Source organism: Plecotus auritus (genome assembly GCF_963455305.1).
Source record: "Plecotus auritus genome assembly, chromosome: 5".
Classification (NCBI taxonomy): domain Eukaryota; kingdom Metazoa; phylum Chordata; class Mammalia; order Chiroptera; family Vespertilionidae; genus Plecotus; species Plecotus auritus.
In genome coordinates, this window is record NC_137776.1 from 2059637 (window position 1) to 2086731 (window position 27095).

The 27095-nt window shown below is 51.4% G+C and overlaps 1 protein-coding gene across 10 annotated transcripts in view; it reads left to right on the plus strand.

Annotated features, from left to right (window-relative positions):
- GULP1 (GULP PTB domain containing engulfment adaptor 1) overlaps window positions 1-27095 on the plus strand; it is a 200951-nt gene that overhangs the window by 104341 nt on the left and 69515 nt on the right. For 9 of the 10 annotated variants that reach the window (XM_080671163.1, XM_080671167.1, XM_080671168.1 and 6 more), the window contains one exon: window positions 19512-19583. In XM_080671163.1, coding sequence (XP_080527289.1) covers window positions 19556-19583 — 28 coding nt within the window. In that variant the 5' untranslated portion in view covers window positions 19512-19555. Of the gene's footprint in view, window positions 1-9798; window positions 9932-19511; window positions 19584-27095 lie in introns of those variants that run through there. The other variant, XM_080671166.1, reaches the window with a different exon arrangement.

Sequence of the window (27095 nt, forward strand, 5' to 3'; positions counted from 1 at the left end):
ATGTCTGGTCATTACTTGGGCACGTGCATGCGTGTGGAACAGGGAGTGTTTCACGTTTTCTGACACACACTTAGCTTCCTGAGTAAAGGAAGGCGGGACCGACCCGTGTGGTGATTCCTGGACACGCTTGCTTCTTCCCTGTCCCTTGTCACTGCCGCTGAGGCGGGGCCTTCCCGCTCCCTTTGGGAAGGATGCTGAAAGGGAGCGAGCACCAGACCCAGCGGCTGGGCAATCCCGGAGCCGGAGCCGAGCCAGGGGCACGTCCCCGGGGTCAGGGCCGGGAGGACAGCAACTCCATGGTGTGAAAATGCAAAGTCAGGAGATTCTTCAGGCCCCGTGTGAGCGCTTAAAATGCCCAAGATTTTTTTTTTTTAATGTATTTTATTTATTTTTTACAGAGAGGAAGGGAGAGGGATAGAGAGTTAGAATCATCGATGAGAGAGAAACATGGATCAGCTGCCTCCTGCACACCTCCCACTGGGGATGTGCCCGCAACCAAGGTACATGCCCTTGACCGGAATCGAACCTGGGACCCTTCAGTCCACAGGCCGACGCTGTATCCACTGAGCCAAACCGGTTTCGGCAAAATGCCCAAGATTTAAGGCGACGTTTTCCCCAACACATTTGTAAACTTCTCAAACCCACGTTACTTCAAAGTGTTTCTCACTTTATTGTCCAATATGCTTTTGGATCATTCACAGTTCTCGCCGACCAAGGTTTCATAGAACATCTTGTATTTTCTATTACGAATGAAGTAAATACACTGTTGACGTGTTTTTTAAAACAAGCAATGCTTGGTGCCCTGCTCTGCCCCCCTCACCCCTCCCCCGCTGCCGTGGGACGTGTCCCACCCCCACCCCCCACATGAGAATCACGAACCGAAAGTAGTCCCCGCTCCCTTTCTGTGTCATTTCTGTTTTTGTAGGTAGAACGTTAATATTTAATTAATAGAATGATGTGGGTGTACTTCAAAAGCAGTAAATGCATATTTAAGAACATTAGGAATTATAGAATGAAGAGGTAACACGGTGGAAATACCAAATATACCTTTGTGCAAGATTGCCCGTAAAACAGTGACATTAAATGGCTAGATCTTTCCAGAGACATGCTTGCTTTCCTTCCCAAGATAAATTTCTCACTTCTGTCTTCTATTTATTTAGCAAAACAAATATTTGTTTATGGGACAATTCAAAAATATTGGCAATTCTTTTAATTAAGTTTGTATGTGAGCACACATATACGAGACACGAATGTGAGAGCAATTCAAGAATCCTATATAATAAAAGCGTAATATGCTAAGTGTCCGACTGACCGGTTGACCGTTAGGTCGACCGCTCAACCAGTCGCTATGACGCGCACTGACCACTAAGGGGCAGACTCTACGACTGGTGGGTTAGCTTGCTGCTCGGGTCTGGCCGATTGGGACTGGGCGAGAAGGCCGGACACGCTCTGGAGCCCTCCTGTGGTCCCTCCCTGGCCAGCCAGCCAACCTCTCGTGGTCCCTCCCTGGCCGGCTGGCCCCCATCAGCCCCAATCGGGACAGGGGGAGACGGCCCCAATTGGCCCTGATCGCCAGCCAGGCCAAGGGACCCCACCTGTGCATGAATTCGTGCTCCAGGTCTCTAGTATTGATATATCTAGAAATGTAAATGCTTAGTATATAAATATAAATGCTTATATTATTATTGCACTATAAAATTATTTCATCCTAACAATTATTACTTTAGATGTTTTGCTATTTTTAACCCCTCTAGGAAATATTTACAAAAATGTTTTTATGTCGTTAAGATCTGTGCTTTCATAGAAATGAGGACCTGTTAGCCAGTGGAATGGCCCCGGCGTGCTACCAAGATTGGACCTCAGTGCAGCAGTCTCCGTACTTGAGTTCTGGCTAAGAAAGAATTCAGAGCCAAGACTCAAATACAAGCAGGAGTTTATTTAGAAAGTCACAGGAGTGACAGCGGTGAGCCAGCTGGGCGGCGAGGGCTCAGGGAACAGGTGGCAGAGGTAAAAGAAGGGCCTTTGGGATTTAGAAGAAAGAAAGGCCAAGGTCTGCACCTGGGGAGGTCAAGGGGGGCCACACACAGGCCGCTTCTGAGGAGGAGCGCCGAGTCCTTTGTCTCGAGAGCTTTTATCTGGGGCCCCAGGGGAGATCTCAGTAGACTATTCACCAGCTGTCCAGGTGTGTCCCCTCGGGGTCCTGGTCTCTACCCGATGGGTGGGCATCAGGGCAGGGTGTCATTCGTCCTCGGTCTGGTCCTGATGTCAGCCCTGGTGTCACCCCGCTTGACCTTGCTGCTCTTCTGGGCCTGGAGCTGAAACACTGAGCCCTCGATGTTATCTCTCGGGCTGAATGCTGAAGGGAGGGATCCTGCGAGGGCTTATGTGGGAATCCTAGGAGGCTCTGCGCTGCCCCTGTTCCTCCTCTGAGGGGGTCCCCTGCATGACTGGTGACGGGCGGGAGAGGAGAGGGCAGGGGAGGGTCCACATTGCATGACCAGCCACAGGGAAGGTCAGGAGAGGAAAGGTGGCCCTGGGCAAGGTCCCACCCTGCAATTGTCTTTTCCTCTGAGTAACTGGAAGGAAAACAGCAGCCTAATCACAGCCCGAGGGCATTCTCCACTTGGTATTTAGAGGAGGGAACAAAGGAAATCACAAAAACACCCCTGGCCAGAGCTTTCCTGAGAGGAAGGGTGTATGGAGCCAGACACCGGGTCCTCCCGCCTCGGGCCGGCCGTCTACACCACCAGCGACCAGGCTGGATGCGGAGGCCTGAGCCCCCCGTCCTGGGGTTGGTGGGGCCTGTTATACATTATGTTTTGGGGAAGAAAGATGTAAGTTTTTTTTTTTTTTTTTTAATATATTTTATTGATTTTTTTACAGAGAGGAAGAGAGAGGGATAGAGAGTTAGAAACATCGATGAGAGAGAAACATCGATCACCTGCCTCCTGCACACCTCCTACTGGGGATGTGCCCGCAACCAAGGTACATGCCCTTGACCGGAATCGAACCCGGGACCCTTCAGTCTGCAGGCTGACGCTCTATCCACTGAGCCACACCGGTTAGGGCAGATGTAAGTTGTTTGAAAGAATTGGGGTCGCTACAGCGAAGGGGGCTGGGAAGGGGAAGCAGGGGCAGTTCTAGGGCAGGGTTTAGTGTGTGGGGAGGAGATATTTACTACTTTCTTGGTTTGGGTTTTGTTGTTGTTGTTAATCCTCATCTGAGGATATTTTCCCACTGATTTTTAGGGAGAGAGGGAGAGGGAGGGAAAGACAGAGAGAAACATCGACATCGATCGGTTGCCTCCTGCATGAGCCCAGACCAGGGGCCCAGGCTGGGGAGGAGCCTGCAAGGGAACGTGCCCTTGACCGGAATTGAACCCGGGACCCTTTGGTCTGCAGGCCAACGCTCTATCCACTGAACCAGGCCGGTGAGGGCGGTACTGCTTTTGATGGGTTGGTTGCAGGCAGCAGCCCTGAAAGTCCACCCATGAGCAGGATGTGGTGGCCGCTGTGCTTCCCAGGGGAGTTGATTGAAAGCCCCGACGTACGTGGCTCGGGAGCAGCGCGTTGTCCGTGGGCCCACAGCTGCCATGGCAGGACTCTCGTCTCTTCCTCTCACTCTCTGGCTCACTAGCATTTTTAAAAAATATTTTTTTATTGATTTCAGAGAGAAAGAGAGGAAGAGGGAGAGGGAGAGAGAGAGAGAGAGAGAGACATCAATGATGAGAATCAATGATTGGCTGCCTCCTGCACGCCCCCATTGGGGCCGAGCTCACAACCAGAGCCTGACCGGGAATTGAACCATGGTCTCCTGGTTCATAGGTCGACCCTCAACCGCCGAGCCACGCCGATGGGCTAAATTAGGACATCTCATGATTTTTCTCTCGTCAGAGGCCAGAGTGTGGAAAGAGAGAGGTCAGGGTTCCCGCCTTTCCAGTAGGACAAGATCTGCCCGATGAGAAGCATGGGGGCTGCTCCGTGTCGGTGACTGTAGGCCTGAGCGGCCTTGGCGTTCCTCCCTCTCCGCTCCGTGGCTGCAGCTGCCCCGGCCCCCCGGCTCCCCGGCTCCCCGGCCCCCCAGCCCCCCGGCCCCCCGGCTCCCCGGCCCCCCGGCCCCCCGGCCCCCCGGCTCCCCGGCCCCCCGGCCCCCCGGCCCCCCGGCTCCCCGCCCCCCCGGCCCCCCGGCCCCCCGGCCCCCGGGCCCCCCGGCCCCCCGGCTCCCCGGCCCCCCGGCCCCCCGGCCCCCCGGCCCCACGGCCCCACGGCCCCCCGGCCCCCCGGCCCCCCGGCCCCCCGGCCCCCCGGCTCCCCGGCCCCCCGGCCCCCCGGCCCCCCGGCTCCCCGGCACCCTGGCCCAGACGTTCTCACTCCTCTGGCCGAGGAGGGTGGACAATGCCAAACAGAAACGGGGCAAGGGGACTTGCTGGTGCGCAGGATGGGGAAGCCCAGAACCCAGCGTCCAGAGTAACAGGGTCGGAAGCTAACCCGTTATTTCATGTACGGGTCCCCGTCGGCTGAAATCCGCACAAGGCGTGGAGATGCTTTCCTCTGCCTCGTCACCGTTAGCAGGCCTTCGAGAAAGCCTTCTGAGGTGTAGACGTGTTGGCGTGAAAGCATGATGTGTGGGCGTGTACAGGCGGGAAAGCATGATGTGTGGGCGTGTACAGGCGTGAAAGCATGCTGTGTGGGCGTGTACAGGCGGGAAAGCATGCTGTGTGGGCGTGTACAGGCGGGAAAGCATGCTGTGTGGGCGTGTACAGGCGTGAAAGCATGATGTGTGGGCGTGTACAGGCGTGAAAGCATGATGTTTGGGCGTGTACAGTTGTGAAAGCATGATGTATGGGCTTGTACAGGCGTGAAAGCATGCTGTGTGGGTGTGTATAGTTGTGAAAGCATGATGTGTGGGCGTGTATAGTTGTGAAAGCATGCTGTGTGGGTGTGTATAGTTGTGAAAGCATGATGTGTGGGCGTGTACAGTTGTGAAAGCATGATGTATGGGCTTGTACAGGCATGAAAGCATGCTGTGTGGGTGTGTATAGTTGTGAAAGCATGATGTGTGGGCGTGTATAGTTGTGAAAGCATATGTGTGGGTGTGTATAGTTGTGAAAGCATGCTGTGTGGGTGTGTATAGTTGTGAAAGCATGATGTGTGGGCGTGTACAGTTGTGAAAGCATGATGTATGGGCTTGTACAGGCATGAAAGCATGCTGTGTGGGTGTGTATAGTTGTGAAAGCATGATGTGTGGGCGTGTATAGTTGTGAAAGCATATGTGTGGGTGTGTATAGTTGTGAAAGCATGCTGTGTGGGTGTGTATAGTTGTGAAAGCATGATGTGTGGGCGTGTATAGTTGTGAAAGCATGATGTTTGGGCGTGTACAGTTGTGAAAGCATGATGTATGGGCTTGTACAGGCATGAAAGCATGATGTGTAGGTGTGTATAGTTGTGAAAGCATGCTGTGTGGGCGTGTACAGGCGGGAAAGCATGCTGTGTGGGCGTGTACAGGCGTGAAAGCATGCTGTGTGGGCGTGTACAGGCGTGAAAGCATGCTGTGTGGGCGTGTACACACGTGCGTCTTTCCCCTCGGCAGTTAAATTGTGGACAGGTCTTCACACTGGGGTGATTAAAGAATAATCTAAAACAGTAACTTACAAGGGAACACCCCTGTTGATTCCAATAAAGGGACGTGTCAGGAGGAGGAACCAGTTGTTTGATGTGGTTCTAAGGCCGGGCCATGTCGAAGGAAAGCCTTGTTTCCATATGTGGAAGGGAGCTGATGACACCTTCGTCCCTTTTTCTCTCTGTCTTACCTGCCGGGGAAGTCCCAGCTCCTGCTGACTATACACAGCCCTACACCTACGGAGGGAAAGTGGCTGGAACACGCACACACGCACACAGGCACACGCGCAAACACACACACACGCACATGCACACACAGGCACACGTGCAAACACACACACGCACACGCACACACAGGCCCACAGGAACTCACACGACGGTGGTGATTAGTCTCGTGTTATGTTTAGATTGCAGTCCTCATCGGGGCACTTAAATTCCCAGAAGGTCAACGGCTGTGCCTCTTCCCTTGGCTCCCGTGGTCCCGATGACTGCTGGCTGCTCCTGCCCCTCCTCTCCGCTCCCTCGCTCCCCTCCTCTCGTCTTCTTCTCTCTCTTCCTCGCATCCCTCCCTTGTCCTCACTCAGAGCTAATGGCCTGCTTCTTACTGACCGGATCCAATACGTGCCGTTAGAAGAAAGATTTCGTATTTTCTTATCGCAGAACCCACTGCCAATTTCTCAATGTTCCAGGGACTCAGCCTTCCCTCTGTTCTGCGTGAGCGCCCCTCCTCTGATCTAAGGACAGCCGCTCCTCCTTCTCTGGTGCCATGGGCCGCACGCACCGCTTTATGCCGGTCCACGGGATCCGTCCCTGCTTCCTCCTTCCTCTTCTCTGTGTCATCATTTTTTTTTTCTTTTCTTATATTTTATTGCTTTTTTACAGAGAGGAAGGGAGAGGGATAGAGAGTTAGAAACATTGATGAGAGAGAAACATCGATCAGCTGCCTCCTGCACACCTCCTACTGGGGATGTGCCCGCCACCAAGGTACATGCCCTTGACCGGAATCGAACCTGGGACCCTTCAGTCCGCAGGCCGACGTTCTACCCACTGAGCCACACCGGTCAGGGCTGTGTCATCCGTGTTCTGCTGTTCAGGAGTGCTCCATCTGCACAGACACAGGCGCACACACCCAGCAAACGTCTGTTCCCTCCGCGTGTCGCCCTTCAGTCCTGTCTTACTTCTTGTTCCCATTTGTAGAAAAATTCCTTGCGCTTCTCCACTGCTTGTCTCTTCGTCCTCACGTTTTCTTTCAGGACCCGACACCGTCAAGCTGTTCTGGCCCCTTCACCCTGAAGCGGCAATGCAGGTGCCACCGATAATCTCCATCATTTTTGGTTTTTTATAACCCTCACCCCAGGATATGGTTTTCATTGATTCTAGACCAGGGGTCCTCCAACGACGGCCCGCGGGCCACAGGCGGCCCGCCGAGGACACGGATCCGGCCCGCCGGGGGCCGCTGCCTGTGCTGCTTAGCGGCCGACGCGTCCCGGGCCCGCAGTGCGCATAGGAATTTGTTCATCGTTTTTTTTTTAAACTATAGTCCGGCCCTCCCACGGTCTGAGGGACGGTGACCTGGCCCCCTGTTTAAAAAGTTTGAGGACCCCTGTGACAGAGAGGAAGGAAGGGGGGGAGAGAGAGAGAGAGAGAGAGAGAGAGAGAGATCAATGTGAGGGAGAAACATCGATTGGTTGCCTCACACACACACCACAACCTGGGACCAAATCCACAACCTGGGTATGTGCCCCCCAACCCGGAATTGAACCCTTGACCCTTCAGGGCACAGGATGGTGCTCCAGCCACTGAGCCACTCCAGCCGGCGTTCCCTGCGTGGAAACCGATACCGTGTCTCAGGCTCGCGCTCCGTGGCCAAGTCCGTGTCCCTCAGTCTTCGCTGAAGGAGCCCATTCTCCCTTGGGTTCCAGAACGGCACACTTGGTGGTTTTCACTGGACGTGGGCGGCGGCTCCTTAACCATCTGCGAGCTCGATCGCCTTATGCTGACTCGTTGGTAAAAGTTGGCCTGCCCTGGGCTCCGGGGTCATTCTCTGCTCACACCCGGCTTCTCGCTGACCCCCTCATCGGTAAAAGCGTCACTTCACAGATCACCTCGCTCTTCCCGTTCCGCCCGCCAGTCCGGACCCTCCATCCAGCCGTCCGCTCCCGGTCTCTTCGGTCATGTCTCAGAACTCACGTGTCGAAAGCGCAAGTCCTGACGCCCCCCTTTCTCACGTTGCTCCCCCAAGGGTGTCCTTCTCAGTAGATGGCACTTGACTCGGTTAAAAGGGAAGTCGTGGCTGGCCCTGAGGCCTCTTCCTCTCGCCCTCAGTGTCTGTCCACCAATCTCACTGGTCGGTCTCGCTTTGAAATATCGATCAAAACGCGGCGGGAAACGTAACCACGATTTCAAGAACTTCGTGGCGAAAGTTCCAAGAGATACCTACACCCTGCTGCTATTTAAGAGCTGCAGTGAGGATGATGCGAGTGACAATTCCCAGGAATTGGGGTTGCACTAGAACAAAGCAAAGTGTGTCTGTGTGTGTGTGTGTGTGTGTGTGGTGGGGGGTGGGGGGTGGGGGTGTGGGGCAGCTGTTCGGTTCCTCTGAGATAAGAGAGAAGATGAAGAGAATCAGCAGTGTCCTAGCTGGTTTGGCTCAGTGGATAGAGCATTGGCCTGCGGACTGAAAGGTCCCAGGTTCGATTCCGGTCAAGGGCATGTACCTTGGTTGCGGGCACATCCCCAGTGGGAGGTGTGCAGGAGGCACCTGATCGATGTTTCTCTCTCATTGATGTTTCTAACTCTCTATCCCTCTCCCTTTCTCTCTGTAAAAAATCAATAAAATATATTAAAAAATAAAAAAAAAGAGAATCAGCAGAGATTAAGGACTGGGTGTTTGTATTCCGTCTTAGAGCGCCCAGGGGACCAGTGGACAGAAGAGTGTTCAAGGGCTGACATCCAGCATCTCAGTAAAGTCGGAGGCGAGATTATCTCCTAGGATATGACTCGACAGGAATAGAAAAGGTTTGAGCCCGGCTGGCGTGGCTCAGGGGTTGAGTGTCGACCCCTGAACCAGGAGGTCACGGTTCCATTCCGGGTCAGGGCACAGGCCCGGGTTGCAGGCTCGATCCCCACCAGGGGGCGTGCAGGAGGCAGCCGGTCCGTGGTTCTCTCTCCTCGATGTTTTTGTCTCTCCCTCTCCCTTCCTCCGTCTAGAAGTCAGAAAAATAGATATATTTAAGGAAGAGTGGAACGCATTTGAAACGGCTGCTACGAGGCATCAAAAGAGGAGGAAGGCCAAAACCGGTGTGGCTCAGTGGATAGAGCGTCGGCCTGCAGACTGAAGGGTCCCGGGTTCGATTCCGGTCAAGGGCATGTACCTTGGTTGCGGGCACATCCCCAGTGGGGGGTGTGCAGGAGGCAGCTGATCGATGTTTCTCTCTCATCGATGTTTCTAACTCTCTGTCCCTCTCCCTTCCTCTCTGTAAAATATCAATAAAATATATTAAAAAAAAAAAAAAAAAGACGAGAAAGAAAAGGAGCATTGACCTATGGGGGGGGGGGGGGACCTAGACGAGAAGCCCTGGATGTGTGGGAGGCGTGATGTCCTGTCTCCGTCAAGCTTCTGCTTGCTCTTGAACTCGAGGGCAGGGGCGCGGACATCACCCCGGAAACGCACCACCGTGGGACCCACAGTCCTGGGGGACTGCATAGAGCAGGATGGCAGGAGGGGGCAGCCTTCTTCCAAGATTTATGTGGTGACCGCAGGGGGTCATTATCCAACGCAGCCGGTCCTGACGGCAGCCTTGGGGTCACCCGTCTGGTGTTGCTGCTTTTCTGGGCCTGACACTGAACTACAGCTGAGGCCTCGATGGTATCTCCAGCGAGGAGAGGGCAGGGTCCAAGCTGCATGACCAGTGAATGCTAGGGGAGGAAGGGCACCCTGGGGCGCGGCCCCCTGCCCTGGTCCTTTCCTAGGCACCTGGGCTTCCACCTGGGGACCCTCGGCACCTGCCCACCGTCCTCGCTCCGCTGGCGTCCGCCTCTCTGCCTGCCGCGCATTTACATTGCTGTTCACAGTTCTATAGCCACTGTCCTGTCTTACCGGTTTTCCATGTGGGTCACTTAAGGACGTCTTACTGTTTTCTCACGTACCCACACTTCCCTCCCGTTGCTGTAAGAAACTCCCAGGACTGCAGAGAGCTTCTGCAGGAGTTTATCGGAACCAGGCTGATGGCAGACGACTGGGGCAAGACCTCCAGTGCTCCACGGGGGGCAGTTTTGAAGCTTCTTTTATGGCCTTGAAATGAAGAAGGAAAGTAAGCCGGGAGGGCAGTGGGTGGGGGGAGGGCAGTGGGTGGGGGGAAGGCAGTGCAGGGGGGCAGTGGGCTATAGATTGTTAGCAAGATCCTGTGTTCTCTGAGGGTCAGGACAGGTTATTTCTTTTTTTTTAAACATATTTTATTGATTTTTTACAGAGAAGAAGGGAGAGGGATAGAGAGTTAGAAACATGGATGAGAGAGAAACATTGATCAGCTGCCTCCTGCACACCTCCCACTGGGGATGTGCCCGCAACCAAGGTCCATGCCCTTGACCGGAATCGAACCCGGGACCCTTCAGTCCGCAGGCCGACACTCTATCCACTGAGCCACACCGGTTTCGGCAGGACAGGTTATTTCAAAGGGGTGCTCACCTGGATTCCCAGAAACAACGGACAGGGCTCCCTCAGGCGAAGACACACCTTTTACTAAAGAGGTTTCCTGCCTGGGGTGTGACTACCTCCCAGGAGCTGCCCAGCTGGGAATGGATGGTCAGGTCACCCTGGGAGGTACTGTCTGTCCACTGAGCCCCGTTTCTATGAAAAGTTGACCCTCGGCGAAGAATATTGCTCTGTTCCCACTGAAGCCAGCTTTACCTTCATGTCCGGTATTGAAACAATCTCTAGAGATGACTTGATGTCAGTGGAATTTTCGTCTGAAAATATGCATGGCTTCAATCCAATTGTTCACTAACTCACTTCTTCTTTTTTTTTTTTTTTAATATATTTTATTGATTTTTTACAGAGAGGAAGGGAGAGGAATAGAGAGTTAGAAACATCGATGAGAGAGAAACATCGATCAGCTGCCTCCTGCACACCTCCTACTGGGGATGTGCCCGCAACCAAGGTACATGCCCCCGACCTGAATCGAACCTGGGACCCTTCAGTCCGCAGGCCGACACTCTATCCACTGAGCCAAACCGGTTAGGGCATACTAACTCACTTCTTTCAGTAGATTTCTTCTGTCCAACAGAACCGTTTCTTGTCCCAGAGAGCGATCGTGGCTGTGATAGGCTTGTGTATAAGGTTTTCTTTGATGAAAACGTAAATTGTCTTTACTTGTATAACATAACCCTGTGCGCTGTGTGATAAGGTAAGATGATAGTTTTGTTCATTACCGAGCCACCTTGGAGCATTCCTTAACCCTGAAAGTACCTTCACCTTAAGTTTTCATATCACACATTTCCAACACATTTCGGCAGCCAAGATGTGTTTGTGTTACCATCCAGCATACATTGTCTTAGAACAGGGGTGGGCAAACTTTTTGACTCGAGGGCCACAATGGGTTCTTAAACTGGACCGGAGGGCCGGAACAAAAGCATGGATGGAGTGTTTGTGTGAACTAATATAAATTCAAAGTAAACATCATTACGTAAAAGGGTACGGTCTTTTTTTTATTTATTTTTTTATTATTTTTTTAAAAATATATTTTATTGATATTTCACAGAGAGGAAGAGAGAGGGATAGAGAGCTAGAAACATCGATGAGAGAGAAACATTGATCAGCTGCCTCCTGCACACCTCCCACTGCGGATGTGCCCGCAACCAAGGTACATGCCCTTGACTGGAATCGAACCTGGGACCCTTCAGTCCGCAGGCCGACGCTCCATCCACTGAGCCAAACCGGTTTCGGCTTTTTTTTTTTTTTATTTCAATAGTTTTATTCATTTCAAACATTTTAACAAGAAGAATGTAAACACTAATTATTATAATTTGAAACTTCAAAAAATGGAGGAATCATAGCACAATAACATACCTTATATTGAAGATGGCAAAGGCAAAATAAAATTGCCTAACAAAGGAAAGGTACAAAAGCCTTTCAAATTAAACTTAAATATAATAAAATAATTTAAAACTAAAACAAATAGAAAAGAACAAAATGTGTAAACAGTAAATTAAACATTTTCTTTAGTGCAACTTCCAAATGATGCCCGGGACGTAGATGTAGAGGGCAATGTAGACTGGGTTGAAAGGTTTTTGGTCTTTAAAACATCACCTTCAGTGGGAACAGTGCTGTTGGTCTCCTTTTTAGCTAATGCTCTGATCCTGTGCTCTCCAGGGGCGTGTCTCCCTCCATCACCACGATAACGTGTCTCCGCATTCCCAGGGTGATGTCGGGGGACCGTCCGCGGGCATTCCAAGGAGCCTCTGGAAGATGGAGAGGCTGTTCCTTCTCCTGAATGGGGATATAAATCCGCCCACTCAGAAGAAGGAGCTGCGGCCGTGTTTCCCGACGTTGCCATGTTAACACTGCTGCTGGTGAAGAAGCAGAGGGGAGAGCAAGAGAACCCTACGCTCTTTTGGCTCCGCGGGCCGGATAGAACAGCTGAATGGGCCGGATCCGGCCCGCGGGCCTTAGTTTGCCCATGGCTGTCTTAGAAACTTAACTTGTCCATTCACTTTGTAATCCACCAGGTACTTACTGTCAGCCAGCTACCCAGTAGGGGTGTAAAGATAACGAAGTGTTAAATTAAAAATGCAGACCAAATGGCTTTTCTGGGCCATCCTTCTCGAAATCCGTTTGAGGGTGCGGTGAAAGCATTTGCTAGTGCACATTCCTTCAGTGACGTCCTTGGGCTCCGTGGCCAGAAGCCTTTGTGCGTCTGAGCAAGTGGAGGGTCAACTAAAACACAAACCTGGACGGAGGGAGGGACGGAGAGACCTTAGGTGGGAAGGTGTCTGCAAGGAGGGGAGGTGGTTGCCAGGGAGACAGTGCCCCCCATCCCGGGAGCTGGGAGGAAGGGGTTTTCCTTTCTGAGGAGGAGTCACTGAGGCTGGGAGGGATGGATGGGAGGTAGGAGGACTGAGGGCAGGCGGGTGAAGCCAGGCTGCAGAGCGCACATCTGTGGCCCTAAGGTCAGCCTCTTCTCTGGAAAGTTCCCAAGGCAGGAGGAGCCCCACACGGAGGGCGGGTCAGAGTTCAGGAGTCTGGGGGAAGGAGAGCAGTTTAGCGGAAGGGTGGGGAAGGGGAGCAGGTGTTCGGTCCAGATTAGCCGGTGGCCCAGCAGTCAGCTGGTCAGTTAGGCAGCAGGAATGGACTTGGAGAGGCGTTGTCCGCAGGGCCAGTAAACAGAGCGCCCTGAATCTTATCGGAGCCCCTGGGGAAGGGTGGGTCTTGGCCCTGAATCTTATCGCAGCCCCATGGGGAAGGGTGGGTCTTGGCCCTGAATCTTATCGCAGCCCCCTGGGGAAAGGTGGGTCTTGGCCGGAGCCGCTGGCAGAAGGCAGGGCGGGGACCTTCCTGGATGCTGTTCTCCAGGCTCCGGGCTGGGTAAAGCTCCCATTGTCAGGAGGGAGGTGGCGGCGGAGAGATTTCCCAGAAGGAGGGCATGGGCAGCTCGGCGGGAGGAAGGGGAGAAACCCACAGAAGGGCCTGGAATGAGAGAATCCTGTGGTCCCGCTGAAGTGAAAAATCAGACCCGCTGATGGCAGAGGCGGGGCAGCCTCCGGGCTCCCTGAGGCCCGGGCATCGCTGGGGGCACGTGGCGGGGTGCCCATCGCTGGGGGCACGTGGCGGGGTGCCCATCGCTGGGGGCACGTGGCGGGGTGCCCACAGACAGCAAGGAAGGCCCCGCCCGGGTCAATATTTGCAGCTGCTTTGAAAGATCAGATTTCCTGCGGGTCAGTTTCCTCCCGGGGAAGCGTGGACCTTGTGAGATGCTCTGATACCCAGAAGTCCTTCTGAGGCTGCTTTCCAGATGGGAGGGGGAATACTTCTCTCTCCTCTCTCTCTCCCTTCCTTTCTCTCTCTCCTCTCTCCTCTCTCTCTCCTCTGTCTCTCTCTCCCTTTCTCTCTCTCTCCCCTCTCTCTCTCCCTTCCTTTCTCTCTCCTCTCTCTCTCTCCCCTTCCTTTCTCTCTCTCCCTCTCTCTCTCTCTCTCTCTCTCTCTCCCCTCTCTCTCCTCCCTTTCTCTCTCTCCTCTCTCTCTCCTCCTCTCTCTCCTCTGTCTCTCTCTCCCTTTCTCTCTCTCCTCTCTCCTCCCTCTCTCTCCTCTCTCTCTCTCCCTTCCTTTTTTCTCTTGCTCCCTTTCTCTCTCTCCTCTCTCTCTCTCTCTCCTCTCTCTCTCCCCTCTCTCTCTCTCTCTCTCTCTCTCCCTTTCTCTCTCTCTCCTCTCTCCTCTGTCTCTCTCTCCCTTTCTCTCTCTCCTCTCTCTCTCTCCCTTCCTTTCTCTCTCTCCCTTTCTCTCCTCTCTCTCTCTCTCCTCTGTCTCTCTCTCCCTTTCTCTCTCTCCTCCCTCTCTCTCCTCTCTCCTCTCTCTCTCCCTTCCTTTCCCCTCTCTCTTCTCTCCCCCCCTTTCTCTCTCTCCTCTCTCCTCTCCTTCCTTTCTCCTCTCTCTCTCTCTCTCTCTCTCTCCTCTCTCTCTCTCCCTTCCTTTCTCTCTCTCCCTTTCTCTCCTCTCTCCTCTCCTCTGTCTCTCTCGTCTCCTTCTCTCCTCTTCTCCTCTCTCTCACCTCTCTCTCCTCTCTCCTCCCTCTCTCCCTCTCTCCTCTCTCTCTCCCTTCCTTTTTTCTCTTCCTTCCCCTTTCTCTCTTCTCTCTCTCTCTCTCTCTCTCTCTCTCTCTCTCTCTCTCTCTCTCTCTCTCCTCTTCCCTTTCTCTCTCTCCTCTTCTTCACTCCTGTCTCCTCTCTCCCTTCTCTCTCTCCCTCTCTCTCTCCTCTCCTCTCTCCCTTCCTTTCTCTCTCTCCTCTCCTCTCCTCTCCCTCCTCTCCCTCCTCCTCTCCCTCTCTTCTCTCTCTCCTCTTTCTCTCTCCTCCCTCTCTCTCTCCTCCTCTCTCTCTCCCTTCCTTCTCCCTCTCTCTCTCCCTCTCTTTCCCCCCTCTCACTCTCTCCCTCCTCTCCCTCCTTCCTCCTCTCTCTCTCTCCTCTCTCTCTCTCCTCTCTCTCTCCCTTCCTTTCTCTCTCTCTCTCTTCTCTCTCTCTCTCTCTCTCTCTCTCTCTCCCCCCTTTCTCTCTCTCTCTCTCTCTCTCCCCTTACTCTCTCTCTCTCTCTCCTCTCTCTCCCCCTTTCTCTCTCTCCTCTCTCTCTCCTCTCCTCCCTCTCTCTCCTCTCTCCTCTCTCTCTCTCTCTCTCTCTCTCTCCTCTGTCTCTCTCTCTCTCTCTCTCTCTTCCTTTCTCTCTCTCCTTTCTCCCCCCTCTCTCTCTCTCCTCTCTGTCTCTCTCTCCCTTTCTCTCTCTCCTCCCTCTCTCCCTCCTCCTCTCTCTCTCTCCTCTCTCTCTCTCTCTTCTCTCTCTCTCCTCTCTCTCTCTCTCGATTAAAGAAAATGCCCTTGAAGCAGCAGTTGCGGACTGATTAAAATGGGGAGTCTGGGCACTGGTAGTTGCCGGTTGTTAGGATTAAGTGTGAGGGCTTCCCGTACAAACTCCAGTCTAACATCAGCTGACATGAACGCAGGCGATTAGAAATCAAAATGTAAAAAAATCCTTTCAATCCCAACAAAAAGGCAGGACATTTGCAACCGAAGTGAGATTTGGAGACTGTGGCTTTGCCTGTAGAGACCCACTGAACCTTCGAACAATGCCTGCTTTATGGATCTCAGTCTGGGGATCCGTCGAGCCGGACGGGAGTGCTGTACGCGGAGCTGTGCTGAGCAGTCAGACTGTTCTCGGCTGTCAGAGGCCTCGAGTACCTTCCCAACGATGATGTCCACCTCGGGACCCGGAGCCACACAGGAGGGTGTGGATGCCAGTGGTCGGTGCAATGGCCGAACCACAGGCTGGGAAGCGCAGTGCTTCTGGGTGCAATCAAAATAAAAGGCAGAGCCGCCGGCGGGGGCTCAGGGGTGGAGCGCCAACCTTTGAACCAGGAGGTCAGGGTTCGACTCCCGGTCGGGGCACAGGCCCAGGTTGTGGGCTCCATCCCCAGTGTGAGGCGTTCAGGAGGCAGCCGATCAATGCCTCTCTCTCATCATGGATGTTTTCCATCTCTCTCCCCTCTCCCTTCCTCTCTGAAATCAGTAAAAATCTACTTTAAGAAATAAATAGAAAGCAGGGAAATGATACTATGATGATTTTTAAAATGGAGAAAATATCGAGTGGGACGTATACAAAGAACTTCAAAATCTAAGGTCCAAAAGGAGCTATGTACTGGGTTACTTTTAGGTCTCCGTATAGGAGAGTGCTGTGTATTCTACTGGAACTAATGTCTGTTTTCTCAGTATAGGGGGGTTTTATTTGCCTTTAAAATATTTCTCTTGGCATCATTTATTTCCTGCGTGATTACCTCATTGTAGAGAAAAGGAGACTCACCTCCCATTGAGGACGTTAAGGTAATGAAGGAAACTTAAGTGAAATAGCCCAGCCGGCGTGGCTCAGTGGTTTGAGCGTCGACCTATGAACCAGGAGCTCAACGGTTCGACTCCCGGTCAGGGCACATGCCCCCGGGTTGTGGGCTCGATCCCCAGTGTGGGGCGTGCAGGAGGCAGCTGATCAGTGACTCTCTCTCATTGTTGATGTTTCCATCTCTCCCTCTCCCTTCCTCTCTGACATGGATAAGAACAGATTAGAAAAGCGTGTAGGCATTGGTGGAAGCTTTGGGATACCCACCAGGTCCTGGGAAGAGATCGCTCAGGCCCACGGACAATTCCAGCCCATCTGCTTCCTGGGCGTATCGCTCTGGTCTTAAGGACACAGAAGGGCCTGTGGCCATGGCATCTGGAGGTGCCGAGCGGGGCCCCCCTCTCAGGCTGGTAGAGGGCAAGGGGCTCTCTCCGCTGCACCCAGCCTCTGCACAGAATATTGTGGTATCCCCAGCACGGCCATGATGACTGCCAGGGATGTATGCATGTATGTATGTATGTATGCATGCATGTATGCATGTATGCATGTATGTATGTATGCATACATGTATGTATGTATGCATGTACGTATTTAGTGAATTAGTTAGTAGTTAGTTAGTGAATCCTCACCTGAGGATGTATTTCCCACCATTGGTTTTTAGAGAGAGTGGAAGGGAGGGGGAGAGTCCGAGAAACATCCACGTGAGAGAGACACATCAGCTGGTTGCCTCCTGGGCCACCGCCGAGGGAGGCGGGGTACCCAGCCTGCACCCAGGCACGTACCGGTACTGCTGAGCGGCATCAAACCCGTGACCCTTCCGTTGGAGGCCAGCGCTCTAACCACTGGGCGAACTGGCCAGGGCTGGATTTTAAAACGATTTATGGCTTACACGTGAACGATGTTTTCATCAGTGTTTAGATTAAAAAAAAAACAACAACTTTAACTTGGAAAGAATTCCAAAAAAAAATGTTGCACTTTGAAAGGCACACACGGGATGGAATGAAACGCAGCGGCCGCCGTGTTAGGGGTTCGAGTGTGCGCCGCAGGCCCGCGGGCTGAGCCGCAGCGGCGAGGTGTGGCTCTTCTGCAAGGAGAGCGGGGGCCGCCCTTCCCCGCAGGAAACGGCCGCTCGTCCCAGTGGCTCCGGAGTTTTGAACTCACTCGTCTATAAATAGCGCGTTTCCTCTGGCAAATCCGGGTCCGACCTGGGTATGCCGGGTTTATTTAAAGAAATGACTTGTTGACTCTAACTTTAAAAAAAAAAACTTAAGCCTACAAGAGGTAAAATTCATGGAGTAATGAATACTCGTTGGCCTCACAGTATTTTGTCCATGTGGTTACTGATTTTTAAATAAAATTTGGGATTAAAATAATTCACGTAATGACTTCTGCCTTTAGTGATCATAATGTACTTTACATGTTTACTTAGCAGTTTGAAACTTTCAGCTGGCTTTAAACTTAGAGTGGTAATGTTTCAGTAAATTATCAAGTATATATTGTTTTCCTGATTGCATGTAAATACTCGTTTGTATTTTTGAGCATTACTACACTTACTACATGTCAAATGAATTTATAAATCTTTCTAACAATATTTATAATTTATTATAAGGGATCCTTTTTTTAAAAAAAAATATATTGTTATTGATTTTTTACAGAGAGGAAGGGAGAGGTATAGAGAGTTAGAAACATCGATGAGAGAGAAACATCGATCAGCTGCCTCCTGCACACCTCCCACTGGGGATGTGCCCGCAACCAAGGTACATGCCCTTGACCGGAATCGAACCCGGGACCCTTCAGTCCGCAGGCTGACGCTCTATCCACTGAGCCACACCGGTCAGGGCATAAGGGATCCTTTAGGAAGGGTCCGTTGCCTCTGAATCCTTTAGAAAGATAAAAGCAAAAAAATATATATTGGTGTTTAATAAAGAAACTCAAAACGGGCCTTCAAAGACCCCTCTACCCTTCCCCCTCAAATAATGAGCTTATGTTTTCTTTTTACCTTCGGTTTTAGTTCTCCCCGACTTTGAAGATGCTGAGAGCGGCTGCCATTCTAATCTCCCTCTGTGTGTCACGTGCCTCTGATTTTCTTGCTGCTTTTAATATTTTCTCTTTCTCCCTGGATTTAAGCGATTGGACTTTGATGTGTGTGTCGCTTTCTTGTAGTTGGGGTTTGTTAAGCGTCTTGAATCCTTGGGTTGATGTCTTTGGAGAATTCTCAGCCTTTTTTTTTTTTTTTCCCCCCAAATATTTTTCTGCTCCTCTTTCTCTCTCTCTCTTCCTTCAGGGACTGTTTGACAAGTTGATGTTTTTCCGCAATTTAGTGGTCCTCCCTCCCTCCCTCCCTTCCCACCTCCCTCCCCCCACTTCTGTCCGTTACATTTTAGGTAGGTGAGTTGCTGTGTCTGTGTCTTCCATCTCACCACTCTTCTTTTGCAGTGTCTTAGCTGCCACTAGTCCCATCTAGTGGATTTTTTATGCCCCGCCTTGCGGCTTTCAGTTCTGGAAGCTGAGGTTGGTCGCTTTCATACCTCGTCTCCGCCTCTGATTACCTGCTTACTCTGTGCCCAGCTTCTTGAGCAGATAGAGTGTCTCCGCATGCCTGTGGCTGTCACTACTGTTATCCGTGTCATTCTCCTGGATCAGTTTTGATCGATTTTTCTCCCCATTTTTTTTTTCTTTTTTTGCATGCCTGATTTTTTTTTTTTTTATTGTTGCCAGAAATTGTGGATTTTACCTTGTTGGGTATTGCATATTTTTATAGTTCTTAAAATATGTTTGAACAAAATTTTGGGATATAGTGCAGTTGCTTGGAAAAGGTTTAATTTTGGGGGTCTTGTTTTTAAGATTTGTTCAGTGGGTCCCAAGTATCATTTAGTTGAGTTTTCATGTCTTCCTACGTGTGAAGTGCGACAGTTGTTAGTCAGTCTAATGGCCGTCCTGTGGATTGTGACATGTCCCTCCCTCGCTGCTGGCTCTTGTGTGAGCAGCGGGCACTGTTCTCTGCGGACTTTCGCTGGCTCTTTTCCCAGTTTGGGTCTGCTTACTAGATTTCCCCCTCCAATTTGCAAATAAATATAATGAGTGACAGATGTACAATAGAAAAAAAAAGTCAAGAAAATTTAGGAATTTTTGGAGGAATCTTACCTGCCGGGCCACCCATAAATTGGAGTACTTACGTTTACTCTTACCCAGTGTCCTTTGGGAGATGGTTTGTAAATATTTTAAAAGTTTTTAAAGGCATTTGCTTGAGAGAGTTTGGTCAACACGTCTTCACTGACCCTTTAATATCCTGTTATTTTTACAGGGTACAACGTGTGCTTGAAGTGAGCTGTTCGGTTGACCCTCATCATGAACCGTGCTTTTAGCAGAAAGAAAGGTGAGTGTGTCCAGCTAAAGGCCCTGGGTCCGTTCAGTGTTAATTCCACGAAAGTCAAATAGCGACGTTAGCCACCAGTTCTTCCTATTATCCAACCAGGGGGTTCCAGAGCGATGTGGGATGGAGCACACACATTTGCAAACATTGCCAGGCAACCCTTTTTGATTGTCACCCTAGACCAGCCTTGGGCAAACTACGGCCCGCGGGCCGGATCCGGCTGTTCTCTCCGGTTCTCTTGCTCGCCCCTCCGCTCCTTTACTTTGAATTTATATTAGTTCACACAAACACTCCATCCATGCTTTTGTTCCGGCCCTCCGGTCCAGTTTAAGAACCCATGGTGGCCCTTGAGTCAAAAAGTTTGCCCACCCCTGCCCTAGTGCAAGAGTGGGGTTGCTTACTGTACCGGGTCTACAATGCATTGGGGATGGTAAGCTCTCTGTGGTGTGAAACTGCGAAAAATAAAATGATCTGAAACTACTTCCAACTTCACCTGTCGTAGCCATGTACCACTAAATTCTTTGGGTTTACACGAGCTTGCCTTGATTTAAATTCACTCATGTGTGTGTATGTGTGTGAGTATGCTTTGTTTTTTTCTTTTTTTATTTAATCCTCCCCTGAGGATATGTGTAGATCGAGGAAGGGAGAGAAAGAGAGACACATCAATGTGAGAGAGAAACATCCATTGGTTACTTTCCATAAGTGCCTCGACCAGGGATCAAACCCATAACCTCGCTGTGTGCCCTGACTGGAATCGAACCTGCAACCTTTTCAGTGCACGGGACGATGGTCCAACCAACCGAGTCACCAGCCGGGGCTGCTTCACTTTCTATTGAATAGTGTGTGAGGACTGATGATGCGTGAATTGATAGCAATGAGCCCAAAGTGAGTTTGTTATTAATTTTATGGTAGGGATTTAAAATAAACATAAATGTAAGAAAATGATCAGAACTGGAATGAAAGAAACAGTGTCATTTATATTTGAAGGGGGAGGAAAATGTGGCATTTACCAGCTATGACACACTCACAGGAAAGACAGAACACTCCGTTAGTTTTACCTCGTTCGGGGAGGGTCGAATAATGCATCCTTGTGGGTAGAAAATGGCTGAGGAATGCAGTCAACAGGGTCGTGATCCCAGTTCCAGTTGATTTCCTAATGTCTGACTAGTGATGGTTCTGTTCCGTTCCACGCTGTGGGGAACAAGTTTTTGAAAAATACATTTTTATTGACTTCAGCGAGGAAAGGAGAGGGAGAGAGAGAGAGAAACATCGATGATGAGACTCATTGATCGGCTGCCTCCTGCACATCCCCTATGGGGGATCAAGCCTGCCACCCGGGCATGTGCCCTGACCGGGAGTGGAACCTGGGACCCTTCAGTCTGCACGCCAGCACTCTATCCATGGAGCCACACCAGCCAGAGTGGGAGCAGTGTGTTTTAAGAGTTGATTGAGCCCTAACCGGTTTGGCTCAGTGGATAGAGCATCGGCCTGCGGACTGAAGGGTCCCAGGTTCGATTCCGGTCAAGGGCATGGACCTTGGTTGCGGGCACATCCCCAGTAGGAGGTGTGCAGGAGGCAGCTGATCGATGTTTCTCTCTCATCAATGTTTCTAACTCTCTATCCCTCTCCCTTCCTCTCTGTAAAAAATCAATAAAATATATTAAAAAAAAAAAAAGCGTTGATTGACACTTGGAACCTGCCCAGTGGAGAAGGGCTGGGGTGACTGTAGGATTCAGCCACGTGGCAGGGAGCCTGGCTGAGGACCTGGGCGTGGGCATGGGACCTGCCTTTCCGTGTTTGGAAGGCTGTCGTTGGTCATGAGACTAAGTTTGATGAAGGACAAATAGCAATAAATGATGTGGTCGTTGGTTTAACTAGGAAACCATTTCAGCAAAGTTGTGCAAAAAAAATAATGGGGTCGCTCCAAGCACTGGCTTTGGTGAGGGAAGCCGATGTGCTCACTGGGACGTGTGCCGAGGACTCGTGTACTCGGCGGGGAGTCGGGGGATGTGGCCTGTCAGGTACCTCTCGACCCTGGGACGCTGGGAAATTATTATCTTACTTATTTTTTCTTTTCTTTCTTTTTTTTTTTTTAAATATATTTTATTGATTTTTTACAGCGAGAAAGGGAGAGGGAGAGAGAGTTAGAAACATCGACGAGAGAGAAACATCGATCAGCTGCCTCTTGCACGCCTCCTACTGGGGATGTGCCCGCAACCAAGGTACATGCCCTTGACCGGAATCGAACCCGGGACCCTTCAGTCCGCAGGCCGACGCTCTATCCACTGAGCCACACCGGTTTCGGCTACTTATTTTTTCTTGATAAGGGTACGGCTAAAAGACATGTGTTGTGGTCTGTAGCTTGCTTCTGATTTAAAACATACACCAAAAGTAAAATCATGTTTCTCTCTTATTTCCTTTCCTAGTAAAACAGTAGCTACAAATAACGATGTGGTAACCTTACCTAATAAAAGAGAAACATGCAAATTAACCATCACTCCGCTACGCCCACAGCCAATCAGCGTGAGTATGCAAATTAACCCGACAAAGATGGAGGTTAATTTGCATATGCAGGCGCGGAGCAGAGCGGAGTGAAGCCTGCTATGAGGGGAAGGGGGACGCGGAGGGAGCTTATGGAGGGGTGCTCCAGACAGAAGCGAGGACTTGCCGGCTCCCGGAGAGCCCAGGAGCGAGGAGGTGCTGGCTCCCGGGCGGCTGGGAGTGAAGCCAGCGGAAGGAAGGCCTATTCTTGCACGAATATCGTGCATCGGGCCTCTAGTACAGTAATAAAGCCTTATATCTCAGTTCATCACAGTAATCACGCTGTCTTAAACACAAAACAAAACAAAAACCTCCTGGCCTTCTCTTTCTATTTGCCTGTAATTCCCTTTCCGTGGTTGTATGTATTTGTTTATTTTAAATATATTTGTGTTGATCTCAGAGAGGAAGGGAGAGGAGGAGAAAGACAGAAACATCCATGGTGAGAGAGGATCCTTGATCGGTTGCCTCCTGCACGCCCCCCACTGGGGATCGAGCCCACAGCCCGGGCATTATTGCGTATTTTGTCTCATTTGAAGACTGTGGGCATGTCACCACGAGGAACATTGATGTGATTTAGAGAATCCTGAAGCTGAAATCCTTACTTCCTCCTTTGTTTCATTCTCTTTACGTTTCCTTTTATTCCCCGTATTTGTCAGGTCTCGGGTTAAATACACGTAGGCGATGGCTGATCAGTATTTCGCTCTAATTCCAAGTTAGCTCTGGATGCGGGCGTCCCCCTGCGGCTCACCCGTCACGGCGGAATGTCTCACAGAGTGAGGCTGTTAGGGGAAAACTTCTCAATGCCGCTGCTCCCAGTTCCCACCAGGACGGCTGTGTGCTTGGATTGGAGTTGGAGCTGGAAAACTGGAATTGTGCGAGGGAATCCATATTATATGCTGACAACTGGGAGTTGAAGGATAGCCCTAGAGAATACAGCATCTGCTTCATCTGTCTGATGACTAGCACCAGCACATAGTGTGTCTCTGTCCGATAACTAGCACCAGCACGCAGTGTATCTCTTTCCGACGAGTAGCACCAGCACGCAGTGTGTCTCTTTCCCATGACTAGCACCAGCACGCAGTGTGTCTCTTTCCGACCAGTAGCACCAGCACTCAGTGTGTCTCTTTCCAATGACTAGCACCAGCACGCAGTGTGTCTCTTTCCAATGACTAGCACCAGCACGCAGTGTGTCTCTTTCCCATGACTAGCACCAGCACGCAGTGTGTCTTTTTCCCATGACTAGCACCAGCACGCAGTGTGTCTCTGTCTGATGACTAGCACCAGCACGCAGTGTGTCTCTGTCTGATGACTAGCACCAGCACGCAGTGTGTCTCTGTCCAATGACTAGCACCAGCACGCAGTGTGTCTCTTTCCCATGACTAGCACCAGCACGCAGTGTGTCTCTTTCCGACCAGTAGCACCAGCACTCAGTGTGTCTCTTTCCAATGACTAGCACCAGCACGCAGTGTGTCTCTTTCCAAAGACTAGCACCAGCACGCAGTGTGTCTTTTCCCATGACTAGCACCAGCACGCAGTGTGTCTCTGTCTGATGACTAGCACCAGCACGCAGTGTGTCTTTTTCCCATGACTAGCACCAGCACGCAGTGTGTCTCTTTCTGATGACTAGCACCAGCACGCAGTGTGTCTTTTTCCCATGACTAGCACCAGCACGCAGTGTGTCTCTTTCCCATGAACAGCACCAGCACGCAGTGTGTCTTTTTCCCATGAATAGCACCAGCACGCAGTGTGTCTCTTTCCCATGAACAGCACCAGCACGCAGTGTGTCTTTTTCCCATGAATAGCACCAGCACGCAGTGTGTCTCTGTCTGATGACTAGCACCAGCACGCAGTGTGTCTTTTTCCCATGACTAGCACCAGCACGCAGTGTGTCTCTGTCTGATGACTAGCACCAGCACGCAGTGTGTCTTTTCCCATGAATAGCACCAGCACGCAGTGTGTCTCTGTCTGATGACTAGCTCCAGCACGCAGTGTGTCTCTGTCTGATGACTAGCACCAGCACGCAGTGTGTCTTTTTCCCATAAACAGCACCAGCACGCAGTGTGTCTCTGTCTGATGACTAGCACCAGCACGCAGTGTGTCTCTGTCCAATGAATAGCTCCAGCACGCAGTGTGTCTCTGACTGATGACTAGCTCCAGCACGCAGTGTGTCTCTGTCTGATGACTAGCTCCAGCACGCAGTGTGTCTCTGTCTGATGACTAGCTCCAGCACGCAGTGTGTCTCTGTCTGATGACTAGCACCAGCACGCAGTGTGTCTCTGTCTGATGACTAGCACCAGCACGCAGTGTGTCTCTGACTGATGACTAGCACCAGCACGCAGTGTGTCTCTGTCTGATGACTAGTTCCAGCACGCAGTGTGTCTCTGTCTGATGACTAGCTCCAGCACGCAGTGTGTCTTTTTCCCATGAACAGCACCAGCACGCAGTGTGTCTTTTTCCCATGAATAGCACCAGCACGCAGTGTGTCTCTTTCCCATGAATAGCACCAGCACGCAGTGTGTCTCTTTCCCATGACTAGCACCAGCACGCAGTGTGTCTTTTTCCCATGACTAGCACCAGCACGCAGTGTGTCTCTGACTGATGACTAGCACCAGCACGCAGTGTGTCTTTTTCCCATGACTAGCACCAGCACGCAGTGTGTCTCTGACTGATGACTAGCACCAGCACGCAGTGTGTCTTTTTCCCATGACTAGCACCAGCACGCAGTGTGTCTCTGACTGATGACTAGCACCAGCACGCAGTGTGTCTATGACTGATGACTAGCACCAGCACGCAGTGTGTCTTTTTCCCATGAATAGCACCAGCACGCAGTGTGTCTCTTTCCCATGAACAGCACCAGCACGCAGTGTGTCTTTTTCCCATGAATAGCACCAGCACGCAGTGTGTCTCTGTCTGATGACTAGCACCAGCACGCAGTGTGTCTTTTTCCCATGACTAGCACCAGCACGCAGTGTGTCTCTGTCTGATGACTAGCACCAGCACGCAGTGTGTCTCTGTCCGATAACTAGCACCAGCACGCAGTGTGTCTTTTCCCATGAATAGCACCAGCACGCAGTGTGTCTCTGTCTGATGACTAGCACCAGCACGCAGTGTGTCTCTGTCTGATGACTAGCACCAGCACACAGTGTGTCTTTTTCCCATGACTAGCTCCAGCACGCAGTGTGTCTCTGTCTGATGACTAGCTCCAGCACGCAGTGTGTCTTTTTCCCATGAATAGCACCAGCACGCAGTGTGTCTTTTTCCCATGAATAGCACCAGCACGCAGTGTGTCTCTTTCCCATGACTAGCACCAGCACGCAGTGAGTCTTTTTCCCATGACTAGCACCAGCACGCAGTGTGTCTCTTTCCCATGAACAGCACCAGGACGCAGTGTGTCTTTTTCCCATGAATAGCACCAGCACGCAGTGTGTCTCTTTCCCATGAACAGCACCAGCACGCAGTGTGTCTTTTTCCCATGAATAGCACCAGCACGCAGTGTGTCTCTGTCTGATGACTAGCACCAGCACGCAGTGTGTCTTTTTCCCATGACTAGCACCAGCACACAGTGTGTCTCTTTCCCATGACTAGCACCAGCACGCAGTGTGTCTCTGACTGATGACTAGCACCAGCACGCAGTGTGTCTCTGACTGATGACTAGCACCAGCACGCAGTGTGTCTCTGTCTGATGACTAGCACCAGCACGCAGTGTGTCTTTTCCCATGAATAGCACCAGCACGCAGTGTGTCTCTGTCTGATGACTAGCTCCAGCACGCAGTGTGTCTCTGTCTGATGACTAGCACCAGCACGCAGTGTGTCTTTTTCCCATGAACAGCACCAGCACGCAGTGTGTCTCTGTCTGATGACTAGCTCCAGCACGCAGTGTGTCTCTGTCTGATGACTAGCTCCAGCACGCAGTGTGTCTTTTTCCCATGAACAGCACCAGCACGCAGTGTGTCTTTTTCCCATGAATAGCACCAGCACGCAGTGTGTCTCTTTCCCATGAATAGCACCAGCACGCAGTGTGTCTCTTTCCCATGACTAGCACCAGCACGCAGTGTGTCTTTTTCCCATGACTAGCACCAGCACGCAGTGTGTCTCTGACTGATGACTAGCACCAGCACGCAGTGTGTCTTTTTCCCATGACTAGCACCAGCACGCAGTGTGTCTATGACTGATGACTAGCACCAGCATGCAGTGTGTCTATGACTGATGACTAGCACCAGCACGCAGTGTGTCTTTTTCCCATGAATAGCACCAGCACGCAGTGTGTCTCTTTCCCATGAACAGCACCAGCACGCAGTGTGTCTTTTTCCCATGAATAGCACCAGCACGCAGTGTGTCTCTGTCTGATGAGTAGCACCAGCACGCAGTGTGTCTTTTTCCCATGACTAGCACCAGCACGCAGTGTGTCTCTGTCTGATGACTAGCACCAGCACGCAGTGTGTCTCTGTCCGATAACTAGCACCAGCACGCAGTGTGTCTTTTCCCATGAATAGCACCAGCACGCAGTGTGTCTCTGTCTGATGACTAGCTCCAGCACGCAGTGTGTCTTTTTCCCATGAACAGCACCAGCACGCAGTGTGTCTCTGTCTGATGACTAGCTCCAGCACGCAGTGTGTCTTTTTCCCATGAATAGCACCAGCACGCAGTGTGTCTCTTTCCCATGAACAGCACCAGCACGCAGTGTGTCTTTTTCCCATGAATAGCACCAGCACGCAGTGTGTCTCTGTCTGATGACTAGCACCAGCACGCAGTGTGTCTTTTTCCCATGACTAGCACCAGCACGCAGTGTGTCTCTGTCTGATGACTAGCACCAGCACGCAGTGTGTCTTTTCCCATGAATAGCACCAGCACGCAGTGTGTCTCTGTCTGATGACTAGCTCCAGCATGCAGTGTGTCTCTGTCTGATGACTAGCACCAGCACGCAGTGTGTCTTTTTCACATGAACAGCACCAGCACGCAGTGTGTCTCTGACTG